The 27,433-nt window shown below is 40.0% G+C and overlaps 1 protein-coding gene and 2 long non-coding RNA genes across 5 annotated transcripts in view; 2 read left to right on the forward strand and 1 right to left on the reverse strand.

Annotated features, from left to right (window-relative positions):
• Positions 1–23,731, reverse strand: part of LOC140641296 (uncharacterized) — a 90,189-nt gene extending 66,458 nt beyond the window's left edge. The window contains exon 1 of the long non-coding RNA XR_012037847.1: positions 23,507–23,731. This is a non-coding gene — a long non-coding RNA (uncharacterized lncRNA). The remainder of the gene's footprint in view (positions 1–23,506) is intronic.
• LOC140640878 (uncharacterized) lies at positions 50–21,513 on the forward strand. Of its 3 annotated transcripts, XR_012037485.1 has the most exons (7): positions 50–157; positions 3,153–3,494; positions 7,730–7,956; positions 15,240–15,325; positions 18,365–18,446; positions 19,526–19,678; positions 21,404–21,513. It is a non-coding gene; the product is annotated as an uncharacterized lncRNA (long non-coding RNA). The 3 variants fall into 3 exon arrangements; XR_012037484.1 differs by lacking the exon at positions 15,240–15,325; XR_012037486.1 differs by lacking the exons at positions 15,240–15,325; positions 18,365–18,446.
• Positions 22,923–27,433, forward strand: part of CHSY3 (chondroitin sulfate synthase 3) — a 265,763-nt gene continuing 261,252 nt past the window's right edge. The window contains exons 1-2 of the mRNA XM_072840881.1: positions 22,923–23,765; positions 26,160–26,443. Coding sequence (XP_072696982.1) covers positions 22,958–23,765; positions 26,160–26,443 — 1,092 coding nt within the window. The 5' untranslated portion in view covers positions 22,923–22,957. The remainder of the gene's footprint in view (positions 23,766–26,159; positions 26,444–27,433) is intronic.

A 27,433-nucleotide genomic window follows, 5' to 3' on the forward strand; every position in this document is an offset into this window, starting at 1 on the left:
TTGGGGTTAGGTGAGAGTAGAATAAATCCAAGAATTCTGAGCCCACAAACCTCACAGAACTCCCTTTCTCAGCAGAGGCCACCTCTCTTGAGTTCTCTAATGAGCTGGCTTTGCCTTACTTAAAGACCCAGCAATGACCTCCTCTGAAAGCAGCCAGGTGAGGATGGATTTTTAAAGTGCTGGAGCAGAAAGGAGGGGACATAGCATTAGTTGGGCCATTTCACACACATTCCTTCGATTTCTTTATATAAATTTAGCAAAATCATGTAATTCATTTTGGGTATAGGCTCTAGGGAAGAATCAGTTGCCTTTTCCAGCTTCTAGAGGCTGCTTGCATTCCTTGACCCAGAATCCCATCCTCCACTTTTAAAACCAGCAGTATAGCATCTTTGAATCTCTTTTTAAATCTGACCTTACTGCCACCCTCTGATAAGGACCCTTGTGACTACATTAAGGTCACTCAGATCATTCTGGATAATCCCCCTATCTCAAGAACTTCATTTTAATCACATCTGCAAATTCCCTTCTATAAGATAATATATTCAAAGGTCCAAAGAATTAGGATTGTTAAAGAAATTGAACAAAGAAGCCATTTGATTGAGGAGACTCTAATGCCTTGGTAGCCTATATAAGCAACACTGAAACCTAAGCCAGAGTCAATTCTTATAAATGCTTTCATATTCTTAAAACAAATTTAAGAACACCCAATCAGTAACCACCAACTAAGTTTTCCCACATAAGGCAACTATTTAAACAATAGCCAAATAATTTCCTTGCTTTGCTTCTGCAACTCCTACATAAAAATATTTCCCTAGCCCTTGTCCTCAGATCCTAATCATTCTTGTTTTGGTGCTGCCTGATTTGAATTGATGTTTGTTCAAAGAAAGTCTGAAAAGTGAGATGTCGGCATCCCTGAGGCCTGTTACTCAGCCTCCTATATCTGGAGCACAGGGATTTGATGTTAGTTGTGGTCCTGGAAAGAGGAAAACTGGAACAAGTGGCGCATGAAGAGAATTAGTATTCCATTGTCAAGTACCTGCCTCAGCATAGCTGTCTCAAGTAGAGTGATGGGGTGACAGCAACCGTCCCCTGAACTGTGAATGGCAGCACTAGATTCTGAATTCTGAATTATAGTATCAGGGTGTGACTTCTAATTCAAAAGTTCATTGACAGCCTCTGCCCCTCTAGTTCATCCAGTGCATTTGTAAAAACCTGTCCCCTTCAGAGTAAATCCTTCGCTGCTTGTGATATCTAGGTGGGTTTCTATTTTCTGCACTGAACTCTGATTGATATGACTTTTGAACCCAATACACATTTATCACCTATGGCAGCTAAAAGCCATATTCTGACAGGTCTTAAGTTTGGAATCCCAGCTCCAACACTTAATGGCTGTGTGATCTTAGATGAGCTATTTTTTTTTTTAATGCCTCTGTTTTCTTGCCTATAAATGAGAGTTATAATATTACCTACCTGTCACCCAGGGGTTTCTTTCTTCCTCTTTTTTTAGTTGAGTGAGTCACCATATGTAATGTCTTTAAAAAATGTCTGCAACATATCATTACTATTATACAGAATATCACACCCCAAAATACAGCAAATATTTTAATAAGAAAAAGAAAAGTCATACATAGAAAATCATAAAAAGTGATCATTTGTATCTAACATCTTAAAGGAAAGGATTTATATTTTAATAGGAGATAATTTAATGTAAATAATTTTTATGTAGTAACTGAAAAGGAAAAGAAGAATATTACAGTATCACAGGAAAGCAAATATCACTCCCAGATTTAGGGAAACAAAGTGAAGAGATGCAAATTAATTAAAATTAGAAATTTGGAGGGCCCCCATGGAGCTGGAACCATGGTCTCTGAAGAAGGGATGACTGGCTTTGTAAGAGGTGGTATGATGAAGCTGATTCTAAGTGTTGGGGAAAATATAAAATTGATGCAAACACTGCTGCAGAATGGTACACAGCTTCCTTTGTTGGAAATGTTTTTAAAGACTGCTTATAAGATGGTGCTCATAGGGCTAGGAAGCAAACACAAGGCAAATAGGATGGAACAAGTTTATTTTTCCACCTAAAGCTCTGAGTGTTTGTCTCAAATGCCAGATATCAGCTAGATAATAGGGAGCCAGTGCAAAGCAGCAAAGAGATTTGTAGACTTTCAGCCATACTCTCTTAAAATGAATATGGAAGAATGGGATTGGAGCTGAGAGAGAATAGCTTAATAACTAGCAAATCTACCTAAACTACTCAGTATCCATAGGCAAACTTTAGATAAAAATTGGAAATTCCCTATTTCTACCCAAAACAATGCAACTCTCCTTCTTACAGATGGAAATGTCCTTCTGTTTCTCTGAACGGGAAGCAAACTTCCAGTACCCATTGAACCATCTCTGGGAGACAGCTACACTGTCCCTTTCTGTGCTATGTTAATTAGTCTTCAAATTCACTCACGGGGCCAAGTGAATTCTGTATTACTTAAAAACCAACTTTTACACAATATTTTTATAAAATGCTAAAGGGAAGGAGGAGATGGTGCATGGGGAGAACCCCCTCAAGGAAAAAGTCAAGTTGCTCCACTTTTTTTCCCCCCAAATATTACAAAAAGAGTCATCATGTTTGATGGGCGTTTTCATTTTTGCAGGCAACATTCCTCCTCATTTGAGTACCTTCCTCAGACTTGCTTAACAAGTTAAATTATAGTTTTGGATCTAATAGTTATAATGTTGAAAATAATGTCTTAAAAATGGGTTATAATTGAGTACATTTTATCTAATATTTTCTAGAGTATAGTTAAAAGGGATAACTATGTAAAGGGATAGTTACATTTCCAAAATGCTCAGATTGTTCTAGAATCTCTCATACATCCTCCAAATACATTCACTCTCTTCCTTTTCTGTTTATATACAGTTAAATTTGTATTACAATCAACATAATTTTCCATACCTTTCCATAAACCTTCATGATGACTAGACATATTTAACCTGATTTTGCCATTGTTCTTAACAATGAAATTCAATACTTCTGAATAAAGGAACTCTTGGCTTATTCTGATTGAAAGGTAAATAATAGACTTTTAAATAATTAGTGTATTTTTATCCTTTTAAAAATTCCTTTTATGTGATTCTTCTCCCTTCATCTTCTACAGGCATTTTTTTTTTTTTTTTTTTTTAATGACAGAGTTCAGTTGTTATGGGAAGGATGCCAAGAGGAAGATGGAGTCAACATTTAGCATTTCATGTCAAAATGGGATTTCTGAGACAAAAATGTAAAAATAAACTTGAGACACAGGCTTTGTGAAGAAGAGGATTTCATTAACATATCTGGGGCCAAACTTCATTGATCAGCTCACAGAATTTTATCATAAGCCAAGAATAGAACAAAAACAGAGTAAAGTGAGGCAGTCCTTATCATATAGAGGGGAGACAGAGAGACTTCCTGTTTGACCTTGAATTGGGGGAAGAAGGCCACTGCCATCATGGAAGTAAAGGTGTGTGTCCTGTGTTCTGTGTTCTCACTTCCCTTTTTCCAGGCTTGTGTTCCAGTAATTATGGAGGTATATATTAGCATGTTCTCCAGAAAGTACAAAACAGAATAGCTTTACCTTGTTTTCTATTCAAAATCTTGGTAGAGGGATGCCTGGGTGGCTCAAATGGTTGAGCATCTTCCTTTGGCCCAGGGCGTGATCCCAGGATCCTGGGCTCGAGTCCCACATCAGGCTTCTTGCATGGAGCCTGCTTCTCCCTCTGCCTATGTCTTTGCCTCTCTCTGTGTGTCTCTAATGAATAAATAAATAAAATCTTAAAAAAAAAACCTCCTTGGTAGACCACAGACAGGCTGACCCCTCTCCATGATAGGGGGGTGGGGGGAGAAGAAAAAGGTGGTGTGGTGTGTAATGGCTCTGTACAACAAAGGCAGATACAAGGACCACACAAACTGTGCCCCATGTCTCAAGGACTCCTATAGTCCCAAGTTTCATGTCCCAAGTCTCTCCTATACCCTGACTTCAATTTCAAGAGGAAAGTGAAAGGGATAATGATCCCTGAAGTAGGTTTAACTGTGGATTGAGAGAGTATTAATGCAGTAGAGATATTTTAAATTGAAAGACATTGAGCAAAACAAAAAATAACAAGCTATTGTTAAAATTTTCCTCCAATTCCAGTGCCTGTTTTTCCTTGTGGATGGTTTAGAAGAGCTACAGATAATAATGAATGCTTGCATTCTTTGGACATCTGTGTAGCGTATGTGTGAATTTAATTTCACAATAATTATCTGTTGATTTAAAAGAGCTTGGTGATAGGAGCCGTAGGCATATAATTATATATAATCTAAGTCACAAGCATTTTGGAGACAGAACTCCAAATAGATAAATGTAGGGATTATACTGTTTCAGTATTTCTTTTAATTACTTGGCAATGTTGACATTATATCGTAAGAAGCAATTAGTTCTAATAATAGTCAAATAGGTTCACTTATTTTATGTAAAATTGTACAATTTTCAGTCTTTTGTGATATTTTGCTATATTTCTATTCTAGAGCATTCTTACTGGATTCATGTTAGAGAAAAACTAATAAAAATTATCTTATTATTTATAAAAGGCCAATATTCACAGAATAAGTAGTTGCATTTATAAGTTAACATCTATGAAAAAATACATGCTATAGTTAGAAAGTTTGAGGTTTTAATCTTTTTTACATTGCATTATTTTTCACCCAGCTTACATTTTTACATTTGGTTTAAGCCTAGGAATTGACTAGCTATATTAAAAATGAGACAACATTTTAATACAAATTATCATTTTAATAATTGCTGCCATATAATTTATTTCTCATTTTAATACAGAATAATTTGATTTTAAAGCATTATCATTTTATTTGCTTTATACACTAATTAAAAGCCTCCAACTGGAACCACATTCCATTAAATATCTGTTATACCATGTCTGTAGAAATGTCTGCTCTTTGTGTATAAAATCCTCAGGAAACTGGAAACTTAATATTCAAGTTTTATATAATTCTGTTAACAACACCCTGAGGAAAAAAATTAAGGAAAATTTATGACTAAGTTACTGAAATAGCTAACAAAAAATCTGCCAGTTTAGAATATCTGCTGGTTTGTTGCTATCCATAGAGTTTTTGTTTTAGTGCCAGAATCAAATATTCCATTTAAAAAATAAAATAAATAGAATGTCTGGGCCACTGGTTGGCAACTTTTGATTCATGGATTTTATGCTGCTGGTGTCATCAAACACAAGAATTTATGTCTTCACCTTTTTTTTATGTTCTAATTTTTGCTGAGAATTTCCTCATCATTCTTTGATTCCTTTTCATTCCCCAATTTAATTTCTTTGATTTATCTTTCTTTGATTCCCTTTAATTCCCTTTTAATTTAATTTAGATTTTTCTCTACCTTTGCTTTGCTTCAGTGTTGTTTCCAATTTCTGCACTATTACCTGGTTGTTTTAAATGCATCTATTCCTACCCAGGAATTTGAGTGTATATACTATTTAATGTGATAATAATAATAGCTTGCATTTACTGAGCACTTATCATGGGCCAGACATTCTACTATAATACACACACACACACACACATACACGTGCGCGTGCGAGCGCTCAATAAATACTCTTCACTTAAAGAGGTCACAAACTTGGCAAGTGAAAGAGCTAAGCTCCATTGCATATGGTCTGACTTTGGAGTGCACTTAACAGTATTCTAGTGAAGATTCTATTACTCATGAGTGACAGAAATTTATTGGAAATGAGCTTATGAAAAATGGCATAAAATGCCTCACAAACCTGAAAATCCAGAAGTGGTTTTCTAAACATGCTGCATTCAGACACTTAACGAACAGCAGGGTCTCCCTCATCACCCTTTGGCTTCCTCTCTTCCCTCTCAGACTGCCTCTGTGTATCTAGAAGGATGACTACAAATGACTGTGGTGTTACCAGGTCCCTGCAGCAAGAGATCATGGAGGAGTGAGAGCATCTCTCCTACCCTTTCTAGCAATAATCCTAGGGAGGGTTACAGTTAGTCTTGTTTGGGTCACACGCTTGAAGTTTAATTGTGGTTAGGACTTTTAAAGGCAGCTATGGACAACAGTTAGCCCTTAGTCACCCCTACCCAAACCATAAAGGCTGAATAGGATTACTGTATAAGATCAGATAGGGATAGAAGAAGGATATTGGGCGGCCCAAAAAATCCGTTCCACGGATTAATGCACATTGGCCTTAGACCCTGTGAATGGAAATGACTAAATATACAAATCACAAATGCATCACATAAAACCTTAGAAAAATTGTTATCTTCATTTTTTCAAATAACAAAAACTAAAACTGACACAACTTGCCCAAATTCACATTAGGTGTAAGTCATCAGGCCTTTTGTTTTTTGTTTTATGTTTTATTGTTTTCTGAAGAGAGAAAGCATGCACACAAGTAGGGCGGGGGGCAGAGGGAGAGGGAGAGGATTGATCTTATAACCACTAGACCATGCCTGAGCCAAAATCAAGAGTCAGACACCTAACCACCCAGGAGTCATCCAGGTGTCTCCATCAGACCTTTTAAAGATAATTATGTATCCAACTGCACTGCCACCAGAGGAATAACATACAGAATTCAAAACCTAGACCTATATGTCATGGCATCAACCTAAGTATTCATTTTTTAAAGATTAAATATTTTGGAATGGATGAAATTAGACATTACTCTGGCTTTAGTCCTTCAGTGTTTGATGATAATTAATCTTTCAAAGATATTCTAATGTCCTGTGCATCCTTTAACTTGCATTCCCTGAGGGCATAAAATCAGAGTGAAAAATTTTTATTGGATGAATGTCAGCTTTATTCACTTTCTTTAGTTGAATAAATGTGATTGCTAAGAAGCATATTTAATGAAGTAAGTTTAGAAGTTACAAGGACTTGAAGCAACAGCTAGTACTTGATTAACATTCTATGTAATACAGAAGTGTCATCAGGGAAAAGAACTTATTTTTTAATATTTGTAAAGTCATTGTTGCCTAAGGAAGGGGGAATTGTGTTTGCTTTATATACTTATATACTTTATATACTCTTTATATACTCCATATACATGCAAATCATATTTCTTTATTTTTTTAAGTCATCCTAAGTCCATCTCCAAGCCTCCATTTGGAGTAGATATTAAGAAATTAAATCTAAGACATTACTGGGTTATGCACCCTATGCATGGCTGTCTAAAATACAAAGGTTGTGTAAAGCATTGAGTATCTCTGATCTCCTCGAAGTAATAGTTTTGTAGTGTTTTATGCCAATACAGCCATCCTTCCACTAAGAATAGCCCCTTCAGTCCAGTGGCTGCTACTTCTCTTCTGTTTGGTGCCTTTGGTTTTTGTAGAGACTGAAGCTACCGTGTCTAGGGTCCAGGTTCCCTGGAGGCTGCTACCTATGGGTAGTCATGGGACCCCCAAGTCTTAGTCTCCTTCACGTAGTCTGGAAATGTCCTCTCTCTTTGGCCTCCATGGCCTTCTTCTCTTCTCCCTTCTCTCCTCATCTGCTGGGACAGCCAAATGATCTCATCCATGAGCTAATACTCTATAAAAGATAGGAAGGGCTGTTGTCCTTGAGATGATTCTACTTCCAGCTCTGTGAAAAGTCCCAGAGCAAAGAAATACAAATGGCCTGGCTACCAACTTGAAATAGGAGGAATCAACACAAACCTTTGTTTTAAAATTACTGTTCTGTCATAGGCATATCACCAGGATCTACAGCTTGAATTATATACAGGTTCATCAGTGTTTCACCTCTGAAATAATGTGTCACATGACAAGAAAGTCTCATTACCTCTAGCCATCTTGAAGTACAGCTAATCAAACACATCTCAGCTCCTGTGAGGTAGTGATTATGCCTGAAATGGATGCCAGCAGGATCCATAAACAGCAGCTGGATGAAGGAATGAGGAGACTCCATTAGTGGGGTAAGCAGAATTTAAAAACTGTTGGAGAATAGTTAAGGAAGTCGGGCAAAAATACCTACAGCTAGAAAGTGAGAGGCTACTGTCTCTTCTGAAACTGAGGGATGTGGAGAATTTTGATATTGGGAGTCTTTAAACTCATCTAGCTCAGAAATCATCAGTCTATATTCTGTGGGTCCATAGAGAGGCTTGATGGCTTTTCAAAATATTTGATTGTTTTTTCATTTAAAGATAGTGTGGGGTTTGTGTTTTGTTTGTTTGTTTATTTTTGCTATTTTAAACATTCTAATAAAAAAAGAAACTAAAAGAGTTATGTTGTGAAGGGATACATTTGGTATGTATGTATTTGGTGGGTATGTATTTGGTGTGTCAATTACAACTTAATTTGAGATCCTAACTTTCATGTAAGATGTGACTCCACGAGCCCCATCCTGGAGGAATGTGTTTAATGTAGGTGATCTTACTGCCCTCCTCTATTCAACATCTACAATAGCTTCCCATCCTACTCTAGGTGAAAGCCTTACATTGGCCAACAGGTGCTACAGGAACATCCCTTACCTTTATAACCTCATCTTTTACCACCTTCCTTTTGTTCATACCCTAGTCTCCTCGCTGGTCCTAGGACATATCACCCTTGCTCCCCTCTGCCTGCAATCCTCTCTCCATAGGCATCACTGTATTTTGCTTCCTCACCTCCTTCAAATATTTGCTCATATGCTATCTTCTGAATGAGACCCTTCCTGACCACTGTATTTAAAAATTGCCTCCCTGTCTCTAAGTCCCTAATCCTCTTCCCTGATTCTGGTATTCATACATTGTCTCACTATCTTACATACTATGCAGTTGAATGTTGTGTTTTATTTTATTGCCTGCCACCTCCAACCAATATGTACACTCTCAAGACAAGGGCAAGGGAATTTGGTTTGCTTTATTATACCTAGGACATCACCATATAGAAGTTGCTTAGGCAATCATTGTTGAATAAATGAATAGAGGGCTAAATGATCGGTGGAATAACAAATGCTGCCTCAGAAAGACCAGAGAAAGTGATCAAATTTTGTTTACACTTCTGTGTGTGTGTGTGTGTATGTTGTAACACTGAATGTGTTGAAAAATATATAGACACCTTTATCTCTTATTTCAAATTGTTATCGCAGTTTCTTTTACGCATACACACGTGCCCACACATTTATTGATCACTTGCTTAAAGACATACATATATATAAATTATATTTAAATAGAGGCAATATTTATGAAGCACCTTCTGCGTTCCAGATCTTATGCTGGGATTATTCATCTTGTTTAATTCACTTGAACCACAAAACAACTTGTAAAGCTATTAAGGTATTTCAATAGAAGTTAAACCCTGGGATGCCTAGGTGGGTCAGTGGTTGAGTGTCTGCCTTCAGCTCAGGGCATGATCCCAGGGTCCTGGGATCAAGTTCTGCATCGGGCTCCCCACAGGGAGCCTGCCTCTCCCTCTGCCTGTGTCTCTGCCTCTCTCTGTGTGTCTCTCATGAATAAATAAATAAATCTAAAACATATATATAGAAATTAAACCCTGAAAGCAAAGGGCATTTTAGAATTCTTCACTTACCCTGTAGTCACTGCAAGGGTTTGATAGGTTATCTTAAAGGCAGAATGTCATCATATATGAGTAGAATCTTTTCCTTAGTCTAGTTCAACTTCCTCAGACTTCAACTTCCTCAGACCTCAGATGCATCAGATACATCATACAGGGATATATATTCAAGATCACGTATAATCTACTATATAGTTAAATAAGGGATCAAGAGTAATTTTTATTTGACCCAATTTTCAGTTTATTTTCTAATCTAATCTCTCAAGAATGTAACTTCAGTTTTTGTACTAACTTCAGCCTGTGATTGTAAATTACCTGGTTTCGTTTTGCTTGAACTTTAGCATAAAGCTTCAACTGTTGTATTTGTGCACATACCTAAACATTTTGTTAAGCAACCCTAGAACAAGAAGGTTGCTGTTCTTCTCCACTCTCCTTAAAATTCAAATTTGCTTATGTCCACTCACATAAAATTGCAGCAGCAAAATCATCTGCTCTGTCTGTTTTTCACTGCATGGTTGTCATTGGTACAAGGACAGGAAAACACCGCAGGTGTTAAAATACATAGACAGCTTTATCTCCCATTCCAAATTGTTGGTGCTTCTCTCTGATTGCTATATTTTGATTATGAGGAGGTTTTTTTTTTTTTTTTTTTTTTTGGATATTGCAAGTAAAATCAAAATTTCCTAATTCTCTTTTAAGAATTAGGATTAGTTTAACTTCAGAGTGTCCTGAGTTTGCAAGGTGAACTGTTAAAAAATTGCTACTAATAATAACCACTTATCTGCTCAAAACAGGACTTTATTTTTGAAATCATCTAACAAAAAAAATCCACAGGAATAAATTGCAGGCTAAATCCTCTCTAAGACTAATTGTCATCTACAATCTCCAATGTCAAAATTATCGTTCCTTCCTTTAGTCTCTCATGTTCATTAAAGCAGCCCCATTGTTCCTGATTGAATTTTTTAGCAAGCAATTATTAAAAATTTTTAATTAATTTAAATAAATATATAGTTATTTGTTTTCAGCAAAGGGTTTGGGAATAAGATTTTCTCCCTCTCTCTTTAAAGTTCTGTAATTGAAGATAGTTTGAAAATCACAGCTGTGTCCAAGGGGTGATTGAACATTTTCTGCAAGGGCCAAATACTAAATATTTATGCTTTGCAAGTCAAGAGACAAAAACTGAGGATATTATGTAGTTACATAATTTTTTAAATGTAAAACCATTTTTAAAATTCACAAATCATTCTTTAATTTAGAAACCACCAGAAAAAGGTGGTGGGTTGGATAATGGCCCATGGGCTGTAGTTGGCCAACCTCTGTGCTAGCCCAGTATTATTCATTTTTTTAGGTGAAGAAATAGCATAATTGAATTTCTTGTGGAAGGCTCATTGGTAGTGTGGTAGTACTAGGAGAAGTGCATGAAGTGCATCGGGGGCCTCTAGGTGCCTTATGTTGCAGGATTGTTGTTGTTGTTGTTGTTGTTGTTGTTGTTGTTGGATTGTTAATGAAAACTTCAGAAGAGTCCCAAACATCAAAAGACCCCAAGCCATAAGTGATGACAAAACCACACTGAATACAACTACATAAACATTCACTGTATAAAAGAACCAGGTTTAGCATGTTTTTAATTCCTCAGAGCATACTTACTAAACCTAACTTGTATGCAAAGGAAAATTTCTCATAATTCTTTTATGATTTCCTATATAGTAAACCAGAGATACCAGATGGCTAGGAAATAGATACACATAGGTAAAATTTCAGTTCCTACTCTTATAAAATCCCGGCCTATTTGCTTCCAAATTTTAAAAGTTCAGTAAATGCAATTTTTTTGGTATATTTTTTATTGGAGTTCGATTTGCCAACATATAGTATAACACCCAGTGCTCATCCTATCAAGTGCCCCCCTCAGTGCCCGTCACCCAGTCACCCCATCCCCCTACCCACTTCCCCTTCCACAACCCTTTGTTCATTTCCCAGAGTTAGGGATCTCTCATGTTCTGTCATCCTCTCTGATATTTCCCACTCATTTTCTCTCCTTTCCCCTATAATCCCTTTCACTATTTTTTATATTCCCCGTATGAATGAAATCATATAATGTTTGTCCTTCTCCGATTGACTTACTTCACTCAGCATAATACCCTCCCAGTAAATGCAATTTAATGAATAAAAAGGTAAAAAAATACAATAAAAGGCAAAAATAGAAAAATATAGCAACTTTTTCTTCTCATAGCCACAACTTTATGTCGTGATGTAGAGATTAGAATATTAGTGATGATTAAAATTTAGTAGCAGAAAATGAGATTGCTTCTGGGAGGAACAAGCTTCTGTTTTTGGATTATTCAGTTAGTTTTACCAAGCAAGACCTTCTAAGGAACTGAGGATAGATATCTTTAATGTTCAACCATATTTTAAAATCTCTGGATCATCAAAAATTAAAGATAAAGAACCATTTGTGCTGTCTTTACCAGCAGGTTGTACCATGAGATAAGTTTTCTCCTCATAGAAGTATTCTAGTTAACAAAGGAAGAAACAATGGTGAATTATAATTATTACCATTTGTAACTTCTGATGAATTAACAAATCTAGGAATTCATTATCAACAGCAGCTTATGTCAGAAATACGAATATTTTGGGTCTCTTACTGAAAGAACACAATATCATCTATTGAGTAATTTTGTTTAAAAAAAGAAGTGAATTTGTATCTGGAAATTCTCTAGGTCATAATACCAATTTACCTATTCCCAGGACATACAGAAAACAGAGAAGCATGTTAAATGACACTGTAGGAATGGAATCTACAGAATCCAGATGGTAGGAAACCCTATAAGGCAAATGATCCGCTTAAAAAAAAAAAAAAAAAAAAATATATATATATATATATATATATATATATATATATATATATAATACAAGGAAAATAAGAGATAAAGGCAGAACTTATTAAAGAAGCTTGAGAGGTGCCTGGGTGGCACCTTAACTCTTAAATTAAGAGTTAAGTGTCCAACTCTTAATTTTGGCCATGTCATGATTTCAGGATATCAAGCTCTGAGTCTGGCTTTGCGCTGGGCATGGAGCCTGCTTAGAATTCTCTCTCTCTCTATATCCTTCTGCCTCTCCCTTGTGCTCTCACGCTTTCTAAAAAAAAAAGAAGAAGCATGAGAGACATATAAAACAATATTGATAATTAAAAAATAGAAGTGTAAAAATGCAATTGGTAGGACTGTTGACAATTTGAACAATTATTTGATGATATTAAGGGATAATTTTTGAATTTAGATAAAGTGATTGCATTTTTAAAGTTTTTACATTTTAGAGCTATATATTAAAATGTTTATGGATAAATAGTGTCTGTAGTTTGCTTTAAAAAATTCCATCAGAAGCTAAGTAGGTAAAGACACAGATAAAACAAGATTGATTGAGTTAAAAAGTGCTGAAGCTGGGAGATAGGTTCAACAGGTTTTAGTCCATGTACTTTGTATATGTTTGAAAATTTCCCTTGCAAAATGTTTTTAAAAGATAGCCAAAGGGAATTCTCAAAACTAAGACACAATAAAATGGCCCTCCACCAAGAATTCTAGTAATTCAGCAGAGGAGAGTAACAGGAAAACATCAGCAACTCCAATAGCTCCATAAGATTGTTTATATAACATACATTCCTCAGTTAAAAGAAATCTAAATTTGCAAATCATACTTTTGAAAATATTACTTGGTGTATTGTTACTCACGTGGATTGTGTCTATTGTAATATAGAAAGTCCAAAAATCTGGCATTGGGAGTGAATATCACTTTAATTTGTGGCTTAGAGCAGAGGATGCCAGAGTCCTGCCCACATCTCCTTGCCTTTACCACTTCCATCCTTGCCAATGATTCGTCTTCTAACTCTTAACCTCTTTAACTCTTTGCTGAACAGTTTTTTCAAACTGTCCAACAGGCAGGCTTGAAGTGCTGGGGAATGTGTCCCCTGGGAGCAGCCCTTCATCAATGACAGACAGAAGTTAGTATATAAATACACCCAGTTTGTTTGCTTTTCCCATGGGATAAGCCTGAGGCCTATGGCCTACATTGACTGCAAGAGTTTCCTAAGTGGAATTAAAGTTGAGCTTTCCACAGGGGCAACTGACTTCTGAATTTACCCTTTATTGGTTTCCTCTCTTCCCCTTCATCCCTTCACTTCTCCACTCTCCCATGGGTATTCCCTAGGATCACTTTCCAAATAAAACACTTACTCTCAAATTTTTACCTTGGAGTCTGCTTCTTGGGGAATGCAAACTAGTTTACATTCAGTTTGTAAAAAGTAAGTGAATAAGGGTTATTCCATCATTTGGGGCTGAAGAACCTAGAGTTTCAGCCATATATTCATGTTTTGTGTGTGTGTGTGTGTGTGTGTGTGTGTGACAAATGTCAGTAAACAGGTATAACAATTCTGTTCTTTTGATTTTTTTTTTTTTAAATTTATGATAGTCACAGAGAGAGAGAGAGAGGCGCAGAGACACAGGCAGAGGGAGAAGCAGGCTCCATGCACCGGGAGCCCGATGTGGGATTCGATCCCAGGTCTCCAGGATCACGCCCTGGGCCAAAGGCAGGCGCCAAACCGCTGCGCCACCCAGGGATCCCAACAATTCTGTTCTTTATGTTAATTTGTTTAATTTAATGTATGTTCTTAGGACTTTGAATTATCCCATTTATCAAGAAAGATTAGAATAGTAGGCTACAAACTTTAGTATGTTTAACAAATGCTCAAGTGTCTTGTTATACATATGGATTCCTGGCCCCTTCAGCAATTCTGATTTCAGAAGAACTCCAGATTTACTATTAATAGCTATGCACATTAAAACCTTAGAAATACACAGGAGTCCTGAGGATCCTACTTTGAGATACACTGACCTAGGTGCCAAAGTTTTAATTATTTGTAAGATGTCATGGCCAGTTGGGTTCTATATGCCTATGAGAAGATTTGATCTGACTCTGATAGCTTTATCCTGTCCTGGAGTCCCAATTCTATGCTGCTAATGCTAAAACCTAAATTTAATTTTAATGTGGTTCAGATGGTACTGTGACTATTTCTGTCCGTTTTCTGTAAAGGTAGACGTGGGAAGTGCAGTTTGGAAGAGGAAAGTGTGGTGTTGTATGAAGGGTGTGGTAAGCAGAACTGTAGCAAAGGTCTTAAAAATTCAGTGCTCCACCCCTCGCTTAGGTCTTGGGTGTGCTTCAGCAATGCCTCCTTTTGAATCTCTTTGTGCCCAGTTGGGAGATGAAAGCAGAAAACACTGCTGGAAAATCATTTAGCTATAAGGCTAACATTTGCTCTTAGTCTTCTCTTGAGACTTCTTCTAGTCCTTTTTCTGCCCATTGAAGTTTCAGAGGTAAGGCCACGGGGACCCAATAAGAGAAAGTACCACCAGGTACTAGCCCTCCTCTCCCCGAACTCATATTTTGTATCCAGAACACAATTCCTATAGCAACTTGCAAACGACGACCATTTATTTCATTTATGAAAGCCAATTTGCCTTTTTCAATTAGTTCATGCAATTTTATTTGGATTTTACATTTTGTCTATTCCTAGAGCTAAAATTGGCTTCAAAGGGCAAATAATTGCACCTTCAACTTTATTGGTATGGCAATGTTATCTTCCTCTCTCCTCACTAAATTTTATGATTCTCCACCTCTAGAATTAACTTACTGAGACATTTTCTTTTTGGCACAGTAACACGAAATGGTTAGAGCTTCGGAATGGTGTATTGTTCTATGTATAGCAGTGAAATGAAGTAAAAAATGTACTCCCAAATTTGTGTAAGTTACTAATTGTTATTTGATACCAATTAGAATTTGAAATGTCTAAATGATTTAAATTGTCTTGAAATATTCATTCTTGACATTTTATTCCAATAGCAACACATTTAAAAGAAAGAAAGAAAAAAAAAAAAGCTGAGGCACTGGATTCCAGAATGTAGTATGTATGAATCTGAACACATGGAGGCAATAGTATACTTAGAAGCACGTCAAAGCTTCAAAAATACAAATTCAATGATAGCCACTCTCATGTCATCCCAAATTATTAGAGTCAGTGTTCTATCAGATGGAAGGCAGTCTCTTAATTATTCCTCCTAAAAAATAATTGTTGTGCTATTTCCAAGAGAAAAAAAATAAATGAAGCTATTTCTCTAGACATTTTTCTCAAATGTTTTGTTCTTGGGACTCCCTTATGGTCTTAAACATCAATGAAGATCCCAAGTATTTTAGAGTATTAGAAGTTAAAAATTAGAAAAAAATTCAATATTAACTCATACAAAAGTAACAAACCTATATATTAACATGAAAAATATTTTGTGAACATAAGTATATTTTCTAAAATAAAAACAACCATAAAGAGTGGCAGAAAATAAAAGCTCTGCCCTCACACTGCTAATATTTTATTGAAATATATAAAATCTGAGTTTCAAAACTATTGAGAGCTTGTGTCATTGTTAGCTCATTGAATTTAAATAAAAATCCACTACTGGATCCAGCAGTCTTAGAGTGAATTAAAACTCTACCTGCCTCACTCTCTCAAAATGCAATGACAGTGGGTTGAGAGATGCTATATTTAACCTCTCTTTCATCTTAGTAAAATATCCTGAAATTGAGGCATGGTAGAAAAATCCCCCTAATCTCTCCCCTTATGCTTATTCTGTAGTGGTAGTATGGCTGTAAACAAATAAACGGTATATATATCTGTACCCACATGCATATGTATATATTGTATTCATGTATCCATATGCAATTTATTTGTATATTGATACTTAAGAAAGCAGCAAAATAAATCCTGTCCATGTTCTGAAATCCATTTGTCTCTTTGTTAATCAAAAATGAGCTTTAAGACTTAAGTCAGAACTGGATGTACTGGGTAAAATAAAGTATATTATTAATATTCATGGCACTTGTTTTTATTTTTTAGAATGTGGCTCCTAGAAAAATTTGTATTACATATGTAGATCATATGATATTTCTTTTCAATATTTCTTTTCAGCTGTGATCTGTAGGAGAAGAAAAGACACCATGTAATTTGTAGGGTTTTAAAAAATTAAACAGGAAGGAAGGTGGCATGTGCATTTTAAATTTTTGATGGATTACAAATATCGAATTGGAGCATGTTAATATTTTGAAGAGTAGTGAAAGGAGAAAATTTAAAAAACCTTTTAGAATAAATTCATATTAGTGATTAGGAGCTCTCTGAAGATTTTATAGATCACTACCTAATCACAGATTACTACTGCTTAAAAAAAAAAAGTCCTCATCATAAATAGTGCCTCTTTATTTGTTAAAGCTTGATTAGGTGTTTTGCTTACATCTAAGAGACTATGATGGATCCCAGGGGCAATGGAAGAAGAAGTTTTAATTCTATATGGTCACCTCTTGAATCAATCTTTCTTTCTTTCTTTCTTTCTTTCTTTCTTTCTTTCTTTCTTTCTTTCTTTCTTTCTTTCTTTCTTTTTTATCTTTCTTAAGTGACAGCAAGAGTCTTATTTTCTTCTCAAAACATGTTGATGGTTTGGACAAAGGGACTATCTTATGCTGAGATAAATATGTAGGAAATGAAAGTTATATACGTGCTGCTCTTTTTTTTTGAGATTTTATTTATTTATTCATGAGACACAGAGAGAGAGAGAGAGAGAGAGATTGGCAGAGACACAGGCAGAGGAAGAAGCAGGTTCCACACAGGGAGCCTGACGTGTGACTCGATCCCAGGTCTCCAGGATCAGATCCTGGGCTGAAGGCAGCACTAAACCGCTGAGCCACCCAGGCTGCCCTATATATGCTGCTCTTAAACAAAATATTTCCTTTAAGTGTTTTATTACAGAGAATTCCAAGTCTACCCCAAACTAATCTCCCAGCCCAGTTATCAATACCTGGTCATTCAGGCTCCACACACATTGTCATCCACTTAGCACTTTCCTCAAGCCTATATTATTTGATTTCCAGACATCACACCAGCTCATCTACAGAGAGTTCAGTATGTAATTCTGAAAAAATAAGGGCTTTCTTTGGAAACATAGCCACTATACCATTATCATATCTAAAAAAAGGAATTAATAATTCCTTAGTAGCATCAACTATCTAGTCAGCATAAAAAAAAAAAACACCCCACAACATTTTCATTTTTATTAAATGTAAGTTAGAATTAGGCTGTAAAACATACATAGTTTTATAATGTGCTTTAAATAATTACCTTTTCACATTTCAGTATATGAACTATCATTCCCTCATGTGATGATTTCTGAGGAAATAAACATAAAATTAAATGGTCATCTTATTAGGGGTCTATCTTTAATTTCCTATTTATTGAGATTCCTCTAGCTATCGATAGGGGATGTCAAAAATGCCATTAAACACAATCTACCCCTTTGAAACAAACCGAATTACATTATGATTATTAGCCACTAGATGCCACAGTTGCTTCACACAAATGAAATCAACTGGGCCTTGGTCTGTCAAGAAAAAATGATAATATTCTAAAGATTACAGTAAAATACTAAATCAAAGTGTCAGTACTAGCCTAAACTTGCTTGCACCTTGTAGTACAAGTGTATGCTTAACCATATGCTTAAATATTTACCTTTAACTTTCATACCTGAGCCAACTATGATATCCACCCTTTTAAAAGCATCTCTGCCCTTTTCTGTGATTTTGAAGTTGTTGCTAATTCTTTCCAATCAATTCACTCAATGCAATACCTTCACAGAAGTCTGCCTAATGACTGTCTGTAAGTGTGCCTGACTTGATTTCGGGATAGTTGAAATTGTTAATGGATTGAGAGGACAGAGAATCAGTTTTGTACTTTTTTTTTTTCAGGAAAATACCATAATTTTAAGAAGCATTTGTTGTTACTGTTTTCCCTACCATCTGCTGAGCTGCTTCACAGAGATTTTATCAGGTGGTTCACAAGCATATCTATTGAAATATTCTTGTTTGGCTAAGAACAGCAATCCTATCAACATATTTGGCCAGCGGTATTAGAATTACCTACACTTTTATATGCGTTCTTCCAATAATGTACTCCGATCTGGCTATATTTTAGTATACATTTGGCATGTTTAATTTCATTCCATGATAAGAAGTTTCCATACACATTTGTCAACTAACACCCTTCTTGTCCAAATACTGTTTTTAAAGCTTCTTCCTAGAATATATTATTCTTTGTTCTAATAAAAAAAAACAAACAAACCCTTAGTCCTTTGTGGAGATTTCCCAGCAAATTAGCTACCTGGCAACTCATGTATCTTCAAAATTAAAGTGAGTATGAGAAAATTACTTCACTGACCTTGGGAAATACCACATAAATAGCTAACGGAAATGTCAATATATACGAAATTAAACTTTTAGGAAAAACCTTCTCAATACCTCTACTCATACAAATGAGGAAGAGACATAGACACTGTGTGGGAAGAAGTCATGGAGGTCACCTCAATAATGCTTTAAATGCTTTCCCTGCTTTTATCCTTGTCCCTTGCTAGCTTCTTCTTCCCACAGCAGCTAGAATGGTCCTTGTAAAACATAAATAAATAAAAACCATACCACTGCTCTACTCAACACCTTCATTGTCACTCAGAACAAAAGTCCAAGCCTTTACAAATGTCTGTAAGGCTCAATATGTACTGCCCAGTGTGGTAGACACTAGTTACACGTGCCTCTTGAACATTTGAAATGTAGCTAGTTTGACTTGAGATGTGCTATAGTGTGTAAAATACACAATGGATTTGGAAAACTTAGTACTGATACAAAGAATGTAGACCAAGTAATAATTTTATATTATTATTTATATATTATATACATAGTTGCAATGATAATATTTTGGATATATTGAGTTGAATAAGATATGTTATTTAAATTGAATTCACCTAAAAAATAAATAAATTGAATTCACCCATTTTTAAAAAATGTATGGTATGTACAAGAAAGAAGTTATATTACATGTCTTACATTTCTGACTCACATTCTAATTCTGTTGAACAGCACTAGCCTCAATGACCAGCAAGTCACCAGCTCCCTCCCATCTGCAACCCACATTGGCTTCTTTGCTGTTCCTCATTATAATCCACGTATATCTCAAGCCTTTGTGTCAGCTATTCTCTCCTCCTAGATAATCTTCACTCAGATATCTTTATGGTTAGTCTCATCACTTTTTTTTTTCTGTTCTGTGCTAAGATTATCAGAAAGAACTTCTCTGAACAGTCAATCAAAGATGGTCTCATCTAACACTTGTACATACCCAGTATCTCTATTTTTTTTAAACTTGTATCAGCTAGCACATTATATGTATTTGAGTGTGTGTAATTCCTCCTTAGTAGAATAATCCCCATAAAGTCAGGAGCTGTGTTTTGTTTAATGCTGTCTCTCTAGAATAGTGCTTGGCTTTTGGTACACACTAACTAAGTATGTGTTAAATAAATCAAAGGATAAATATCATTAAAAATAAGGAGAGTGATATCTAAGGCATTTTATCATGAAAGTTTAGAAAATGAGAGCAATCAACACTTCCTGAGTGCCTACAATGAGCTAGACACTGTGCTAAGCACTTCTATATAATAATCTTAATAAATCCTCACAGAAATGTACTCGCAGATTAGAAATTTAAAGCTCAGACAACTTAAATGATTTTCCCAAGGTCACTTAGCCAGGATGGAACATCATTTCAATACTTTTCATTTTACTTCGATGTCTCCAAGTACTTTCCCTGAGTTCCAGAATAAATTACTTTCCAAGTATTTTCCTTTCATATCATTTGTCACCACCGTGATAATTCAATTTGTGATGTGGTGCTTAGTGTCTGTCTTCCCCACTGCACTGTAAACTTCATGATATGTGGCAGTGAATATCTTGTTGATATTTCCATGTCCAGAGACTTCACCCTCATGCTTAATCTCTAGTACATATTTATTGAATAAATGAATAAAGTTAACGTTATCTCAAAATATTAAAACAGTTGATAAGTGGGTTATTTGTGGTCAACGAGAAGTAATAGTTTTGTAGATCTACTAAAAGAACGGCACTCATTTAGAATGAACCCCCCCCCCCCATATGGCAGGGGAGAGTATGCCGGTGTGTAGGTGTTCTTCACACTTGATGATATGTAATAGTACTACATGTTGTGGATTTTCTCCGGAAATGTGTTGCTCAACATGGCAGTCACATGGGGGCTATTTAAATAAAAATCAAGGTAAAATAAGTGGGAACATTCATTCCCTCAATTTTATTAGCCACACTTCAAGTGCTCAACAGTCATACACGGTGAGCGGAGGCCTTAATGAAGAGACAGATAAATAAAATTTCCATGATAGGGAGAGTTGTATTGAACAGCACTCTTAGAAAGTCAAAAAATTCTTAGGAGGATCTCTTTTTAAATCTGAAGGGGATTGTTCAATAGTTTTGTATTCTAACTACAATGAAACTTTGAGAAAGAGCCCAATAACCTGTATTCCCAAGTGTTTCTGGGCAAGACGGCGACATGGAAAAGCAGCTTCATTGTCTAGTGGACGAAACGTTTAGTCAGACGTGCTCATGCACAGCCAGTGGCTGGTGTGGAAAGAACCACTCCTCCGCGGGCCCCGGGCAGGCCTGCTGTTCCAGGGATGCTGCCAGCACCTGGCTGCATCCAGCCCTATGTCTAATGCTACTCAATACCATCCCTTTGCATTTGATGCACAAAACAGAAGACCGAAATTTGAAGAGGAAAGACTTTGGAAAGCCAAACGCACCTCAGACTATTAGTTAGATTCACAACTTCTAGAGAGAACTTTTTTTTTTTTTTTTTAAATGCCCCCTTCCTCAGGTTAATTTCTTCATAATGCAACTTTCAGTAATTTTGGCCAATACAATTTAATTTTCTTTCAGATTCCGTCACCGAAGATGTTTTCCCCTAATCGGACGAGTAGAAACATTACCTGTCATTGCCTCAGAAAATAAAAGTTTAGAGACAAGAATAAAAATCATATTTTCTATTATATTTTCTGATGAACCTCACTTATTTGGGGCGGGAGGGGGGGTGTAGGCATTTTCTTAAATGGAATCTTTGGTTCTTGGCTCTATCATTTGTTCACGTTTCTCCACCATCTGCCAGTCTTACCGAATCAGGCTTGACCGAGGTTGAAAACAGTTCATGATTGTCGCTTCTTCTTAGACAGGAGCCCGGCGGGCAGTCAACAGGTGGGGGACGTGGGATTTCTCTATTCTTTGGGGACTGAATGCCCACTCCCCGCGATCTGTCAGAGGAGGTTCCCGATGCCTCTGAGGTTGTCTTAGGAGAGACACCGGGTGACAGTGGCGCTTGGGCGAAGGGTGCAGGTGGGCCTGGGAAGGTGGAAAGGCCGGGAGGTGGGGCGCTAGGATGGGACGGAGGGTCTCCGCAGCAGCGAGCGGGACCCGAGCGGAGAGCGGGGAGCCACCGAGCCGCGGCGCTGAGAGAACCGCGAAAAGCGCCGCAAACGCGAGGCGCGGGGCGCGCACGGACCTGGGCGGGGCGGAGTGGGCAAGGGTCACGCCGGGCCGGGACCCGCTGCGGGCCGGGGAGGCGCGCGGGCGGCAGCTGCGGGCGCCCGCCGGGGGCTCGGGGACCCGAGCTCCGCCGATGAGGTCAGTGGGGCCGGCGCGCCGGGAGCAGGGCCGCGCAGCCCCCGGACGCGGGTGCAGCGAGGCGGGCAGGGGGCGGGACGGGACGGGAAATGGGACGGAGAGCTCGGGCCGTGGGCGGAGGGACGAGGGGGCGTCGGCGCTGGGAGCCGGAGGCGGCCCGACCCGGATCGTTTCCTTCCGGAGAGGAGGCGGCTCCGGGCCGCGGCGCGGACGGGGGGCGTCCGAGGGCGGGTGACGGGGACACGGCGCGGCTCGCGCGGCTCGCGGGCTGCCGGCGGCGCTGCTCGCGCTCCTGCTCGGGGCCGGTCCCCGGCCGGGCGGCGGGGTTGTGGGGGGCGGGGGGAGCGGGAGGCGGGGAGCGAGGGCGGGGGCTCGGGAAGGAGGGAGGAGGGAGGGACCAGGCGCGCCAGTGACAGGGTGGCAGCCTAGGAGCGGACGCGTTGCCGCCGCCGCCGCCGCCGCTCCACCTCCTCCTGCTGCAGCTCCTCTCGCCGCCGCCGCCGCCGCCGCCGCCGCCGCCGCCGCCGCCGGGAGAAGTTTCACTCCCGACCCTCGCTCGGAGCCGGGACCCAGAGCGGAGCGGGGAGCGCAGCCGGCAACTGCAGCCCGGAGCGCTCCGACGCGGAGCCGGAGCGGGAGCGGGAGCCGGAGCCGGAGCCGGAGCGGGAGCGGGAGCGGGAGCAGGCGTCGGCGCCTCGGCTGCGGGCAGCGGCCCCGGCTGGGGGCGCCGAGGCGGAGGAGGGGCGGGTGTCAGCGGGGGGACCCGCGCGCAGCGCCACAGCCGCTGGGCCAGCGCCCGCGCCGCGGGCAGTCGCGATGGCCGTGCGCTCCCGCCGCCCGTGGATGAGCGTGGCGCTGGGGCTCGTGCTGGGCTTCACCGCCGCGTCCTGGCTCATCGCCCCCAGGGTGGCGGAGCTGAGCGAGAGGAAGAGACGCGGCTCCAGCCTCTGCTCCTACTACGGCCGCTCGGCCGCGGGCCCCGGCGCCGGCGCGCAGCAGCCGCTCCCCCAACCTCAGCCCCGGCCGCGGCCGGAGCAGTCGGCGCCCCCCGCGCGCCCGGAGCTCCCGGGGCCGCCGCTGCCCGAGGCAGCGCCCGGGGTGACCAGTTTCCGGAGCAGCCCCTGGCAACAGCCAGCCCCGCTGCAGCAGCGGCGGCGAGGACGCGAGCCCGAGGGCGCAACGGGGCTGCCCGGCGCCCCCGTGGCCGAAGGGGACCCCGAGGAGGAGGACGGGGGCGCGGCTGGGCCGCGGAGAAGCGGCCGGCCGGGGAGTAGCCACAACGGCAGTGGGGACGGGGGCGCCGCCGCCCCGAGCTCCCGACCCCGGGATTTCCTGTACGTGGGAGTGATGACCGCGCAGAAGTACCTGGGCAGCCGCGCGCTGGCGGCGCAGCGGACCTGGGCGCGCTTCATCCCCGGCCGCGTGGAGTTTTTTTCCAGTGAGCAGTCCCCGAACGCGGGCGCGAGCCAGCCCCCGCCACCCTTGCCTGTCATCGCGCTCCCGGGGGTGGACGACTCCTACCCTCCCCAGAAAAAGTCCTTCATGATGATCAAGTACATGCACGACCACTACCTGGACAAGTATGAGTGGTTTATGCGCGCCGACGACGACGTCTACATCAAAGGTGACCTCCCAGCGCCAGCTGTCCCGCCTGCCCGCCCCTCCTCTCCCGCGCCCCCCTTCCCCCGTTTCTCTGCAGCCGGCCCCGGCCCCGGCCCCGGCCCCGGCCCCGGCCCCGGCCCAGCCCCTCTCTGCTGCTCGTCGGCACGTGCTCTGCTCGGGGCTCCTGCAGCCCCCGGCCTGCCGTCCCCCCCGCCCCCGCCCCCGCCCACCATCCCTCGTCCACTCCTCCTTCCCTCCTGCGGTCTGGACCCCCCCCTCACACCTGACCGGCTTTATTCGCCCTCCTCACTCTTGCTGTGCTCGCCTCCGCCCAGCGCTTGCCCCTACCCTGCACTGTGTGGGAGAGCGGTGTGGCAGGGGACTTCAGCCTTAGCCAAAGGCTAGTCCCACGCTGTCCTGCTCGGACAGCCCCGGGTGGGAGTAGTTTCCCAAATCTGTCCAGAGGGGCGTGTCCTCGGTGATGGAAAGGAAGACCGAGCGCGCGGGCGAGAGCCTGTCTGGAGAGGGTGTGCTGGCTGTAGCCTACAGTCCTTTTGTCTTCTTTGGACCTAGCGCAGTTTAGGAGCTGGTGAGATTAAGGCATCATTTCTCGCTGTTCCGGACCGTTTCCTGTGCGTTTCCTTCCCTCTGTCGCGACCCACCACGCCCTGGGAGTCCTTGAGCACCCCCACACCGCTCCAGCGCTCCCCTCCCTCCAGCCGCTGCCACCACCACGCCCCCCCCCCCCCCGCCCCCCGCCGCACCTCTGTAAAACCCCGAGGAGATGAATGTGTCTTTAGAAATTGGCGGTGGAGAAGGGGACAGCGCTCGTTGAACTCTCCAGATCCCAGGAGCTCCAGGCTGTATATACACTAGTGTGGATCCTTTCCAATCTGTTTCGGTGGCTGCGGCGATGAGCGGAGCCTGGAAGTCCTTTCCAAAACCACGCACAGCCACAGCAGGAGAAAACTTTGTCAGTTTTGAAAGAGGCGCGGTCCTTCACCCTGGGTGTGGGTGGCTTTGGCCAGAGATTTCTAAACTCAGCATAGACGAGTTCCTAAGAGCCGGAGTAAATCTTTCCAGTCCTGCCCGTAGCGGAGATAGAGATGGATTGGTCAAAGGGAGGCAGCCCTTCCTAGCGTATACCTACCTCTCTTGTAGCCTCATTGCTTTCTCCTGATCTAGGTAGTCTTTCACCTGATTCAAGGGAAAACGAACAAGATCTAAGATCTGTTACATTTTGGCTCAGGGAGTGAGTGTAGAGTAGTAACTAGGGATTTCTTGGGGTGAGATTGGGAAGAGTGAAGTCATTCCATTGATAATTCGATATAAAAATAAATGATTGCATTTCTAATGAAAACACTTTTATAGATTTCATATGTACAGATATCTATATTTGTAAGCGATAAATCTTTTATTGTGTAGCCCCCTTCTCTTCTGTGCCTCATTAAAATCACAAAGGCTTCCTGGCAGGAGTTTGCCATACTTTGCAGAGTATTTCTAAAATGCATTAACAGCAGCTACTTCTGTCATTTCTCTCAATGCTTTGAAAGACTGTCCTTCAGAACACTGAAGTGCTGTAGTCTTTCCATTTCTATTAAGAATGAAATGTATTTTGTATTAAGAACCCAATAATAGCCCAAACTCATTGAGATCCAAGGGGTGAGGCATGGAATCAAGATAAATGACTTCAAGTGCCAGGCTCATCAAAAAAAATGATAGTTAAAGATGCTGACTGGGAATATAAAGAAGGTGACTACCTCATTGTATCACTTTGTAGAATGCCTAATGTATTCAAACTGCTTTAGCTACAGAGTTTTACTTTTAAATAGTTTAATAGTTTTTCTTGATGAACTTAGGTACTGTAAGTTATTTAATTTTTAACAAATATTTATTTTTTCTGAAAAGATGTTTTCCAAAGTTAAATTCCAAGAGACTTTAATATCCTCTCTCAGCTTTTGGGTATATATATGTGACTGTTCAGTAATGTGAAGTTAAGGACAAAAACGCAACTAAGTCAATTATCAGGGAAAAAATATTTATTGAATATCAACAGTCTGTCAGTCAATACTAAATATAACATTGTTTTCTGAAAAAATTATCATTACTTCAAATATATGTTAAGAAATTTGTCATTATTCTTGTCATTAGCTCACCTTTTACAAAACAAAGTCTGACTGTTGTTAGACTTCTTAAGGCTTATCAGTGACCTTGATTAAAAGATTGATAACATTCCATTATGATTTAATTAGTAACTGAAAATTAGTAGTTTTAAAATAATAGAATATTCAAAGAGGTATTTTTTTCAATTGTAGTGTGACTTTCGGGGAGTGTTGGAAGTTCTTTCTCTTACTTTGTACATTCTAAATAATTATGAAATGAGGAAAAGGAGTGACTGTTGCCTTTCTCTTTGTAGGTGATAAGTTAGAAGAGTTTCTTCGATCACTGAATAGCAGCAAGCCTCTCTACCTGGGTCAGACTGGCCTGGGAAATATTGAAGAACTTGGAAAATTGGGGCTGGAGCCTGGAGAGAACTTCTGTATGGGGGGACCTGGCATGATCTTCAGCCGAGAGGTTCTCAGGAGGATGGTGCCGCATATTGGTGAATGCCTCAGAGAAATGTACACCACTCATGAGGACGTCGAAGTAGGAAGATGTGTTCGACGCTTCGGCGGGACTCAGTGTGTATGGTCTTATGAGGTAAGACAGTCTGTGATGAAAATGTTCATGTGTTACAGGTGCATGCCAATTCATAATCTGGGGCAGCGATTTTGTTTAATTTCTCAGTATCTTTTTATTTGCTTGAAAATGATAGAAGCAGCCAGGAATGGACACAAGAGTGGTTGTGGAAGACAACTTTCTTCACAGGGCTGAGACCGATTGAAGTATTTTAGCATGACCCTCAGCTTTAAGTAGCAGCCTATATAAATGGTCACATCTTTGGAAGATGCTACTTTCCATCTATTTGATTTTCTGGTGTTTACATACATGCTTATCCATTTCCGGTCTCTAACAAGAGGACTGATTTTATTCTCTCGGGTTGTTACTGCCTTTAGCATTTGGTACTTGGTTGGTTGTTGCTGTTGTTGTTTTGGTTAGGTATATAATCACATCTCTTTGTTTCCAAATAGTTAAAATCTGAAAATTCTTTCTTGAAAGATTTTCATGTGGAAATTTAACATGCTGTTTTTTTAAAGCGTAGGAAAAGTTAGCTCATTATATATCATTTATGATAGATTTATTCACAAAATAAAGGGAATTACTTCCCTGGGAAAACAGAAGTAGTTATGATGATGTTAAGTAACTTTAATATTATGATTGATTGCTTAAAATTGGTCTCTGTCTGCTCTTACTCCATTTCCTGAACAGCAGCTATTACTTAGATCATCCTTTATGAACTGTTCTTTTATTGTGATAATTAGCTTTATGAAATACCTGGGATTTTTTTTTTCCTTCAGAAATTTGTTTTGAAATGAAATATAATTTTATTTAAATTAGTTTTCCTAAAAGATAATCTTAGTAAAAATTGGATTTAACATTTAAATAGTGTATTGCACTTTCCAATAGTTTGGTTTTTAAGTATTTGGGGTTTGATACACTTCAGCTACCCAATGCACACATTTGTAAATTACAACTTAACTTATTTATTTATCTTTTCAAATTTTTCATGTCTCCTGGTACAGAAGAAAC

The sequence above is a fragment of the Canis lupus genome, chromosome 10 (genome assembly GCF_048164855.1).
Source record: "Canis lupus baileyi chromosome 10, mCanLup2.hap1, whole genome shotgun sequence".
Lineage (NCBI taxonomy): Eukaryota > Metazoa > Chordata > Mammalia > Carnivora > Canidae > Canis > Canis lupus.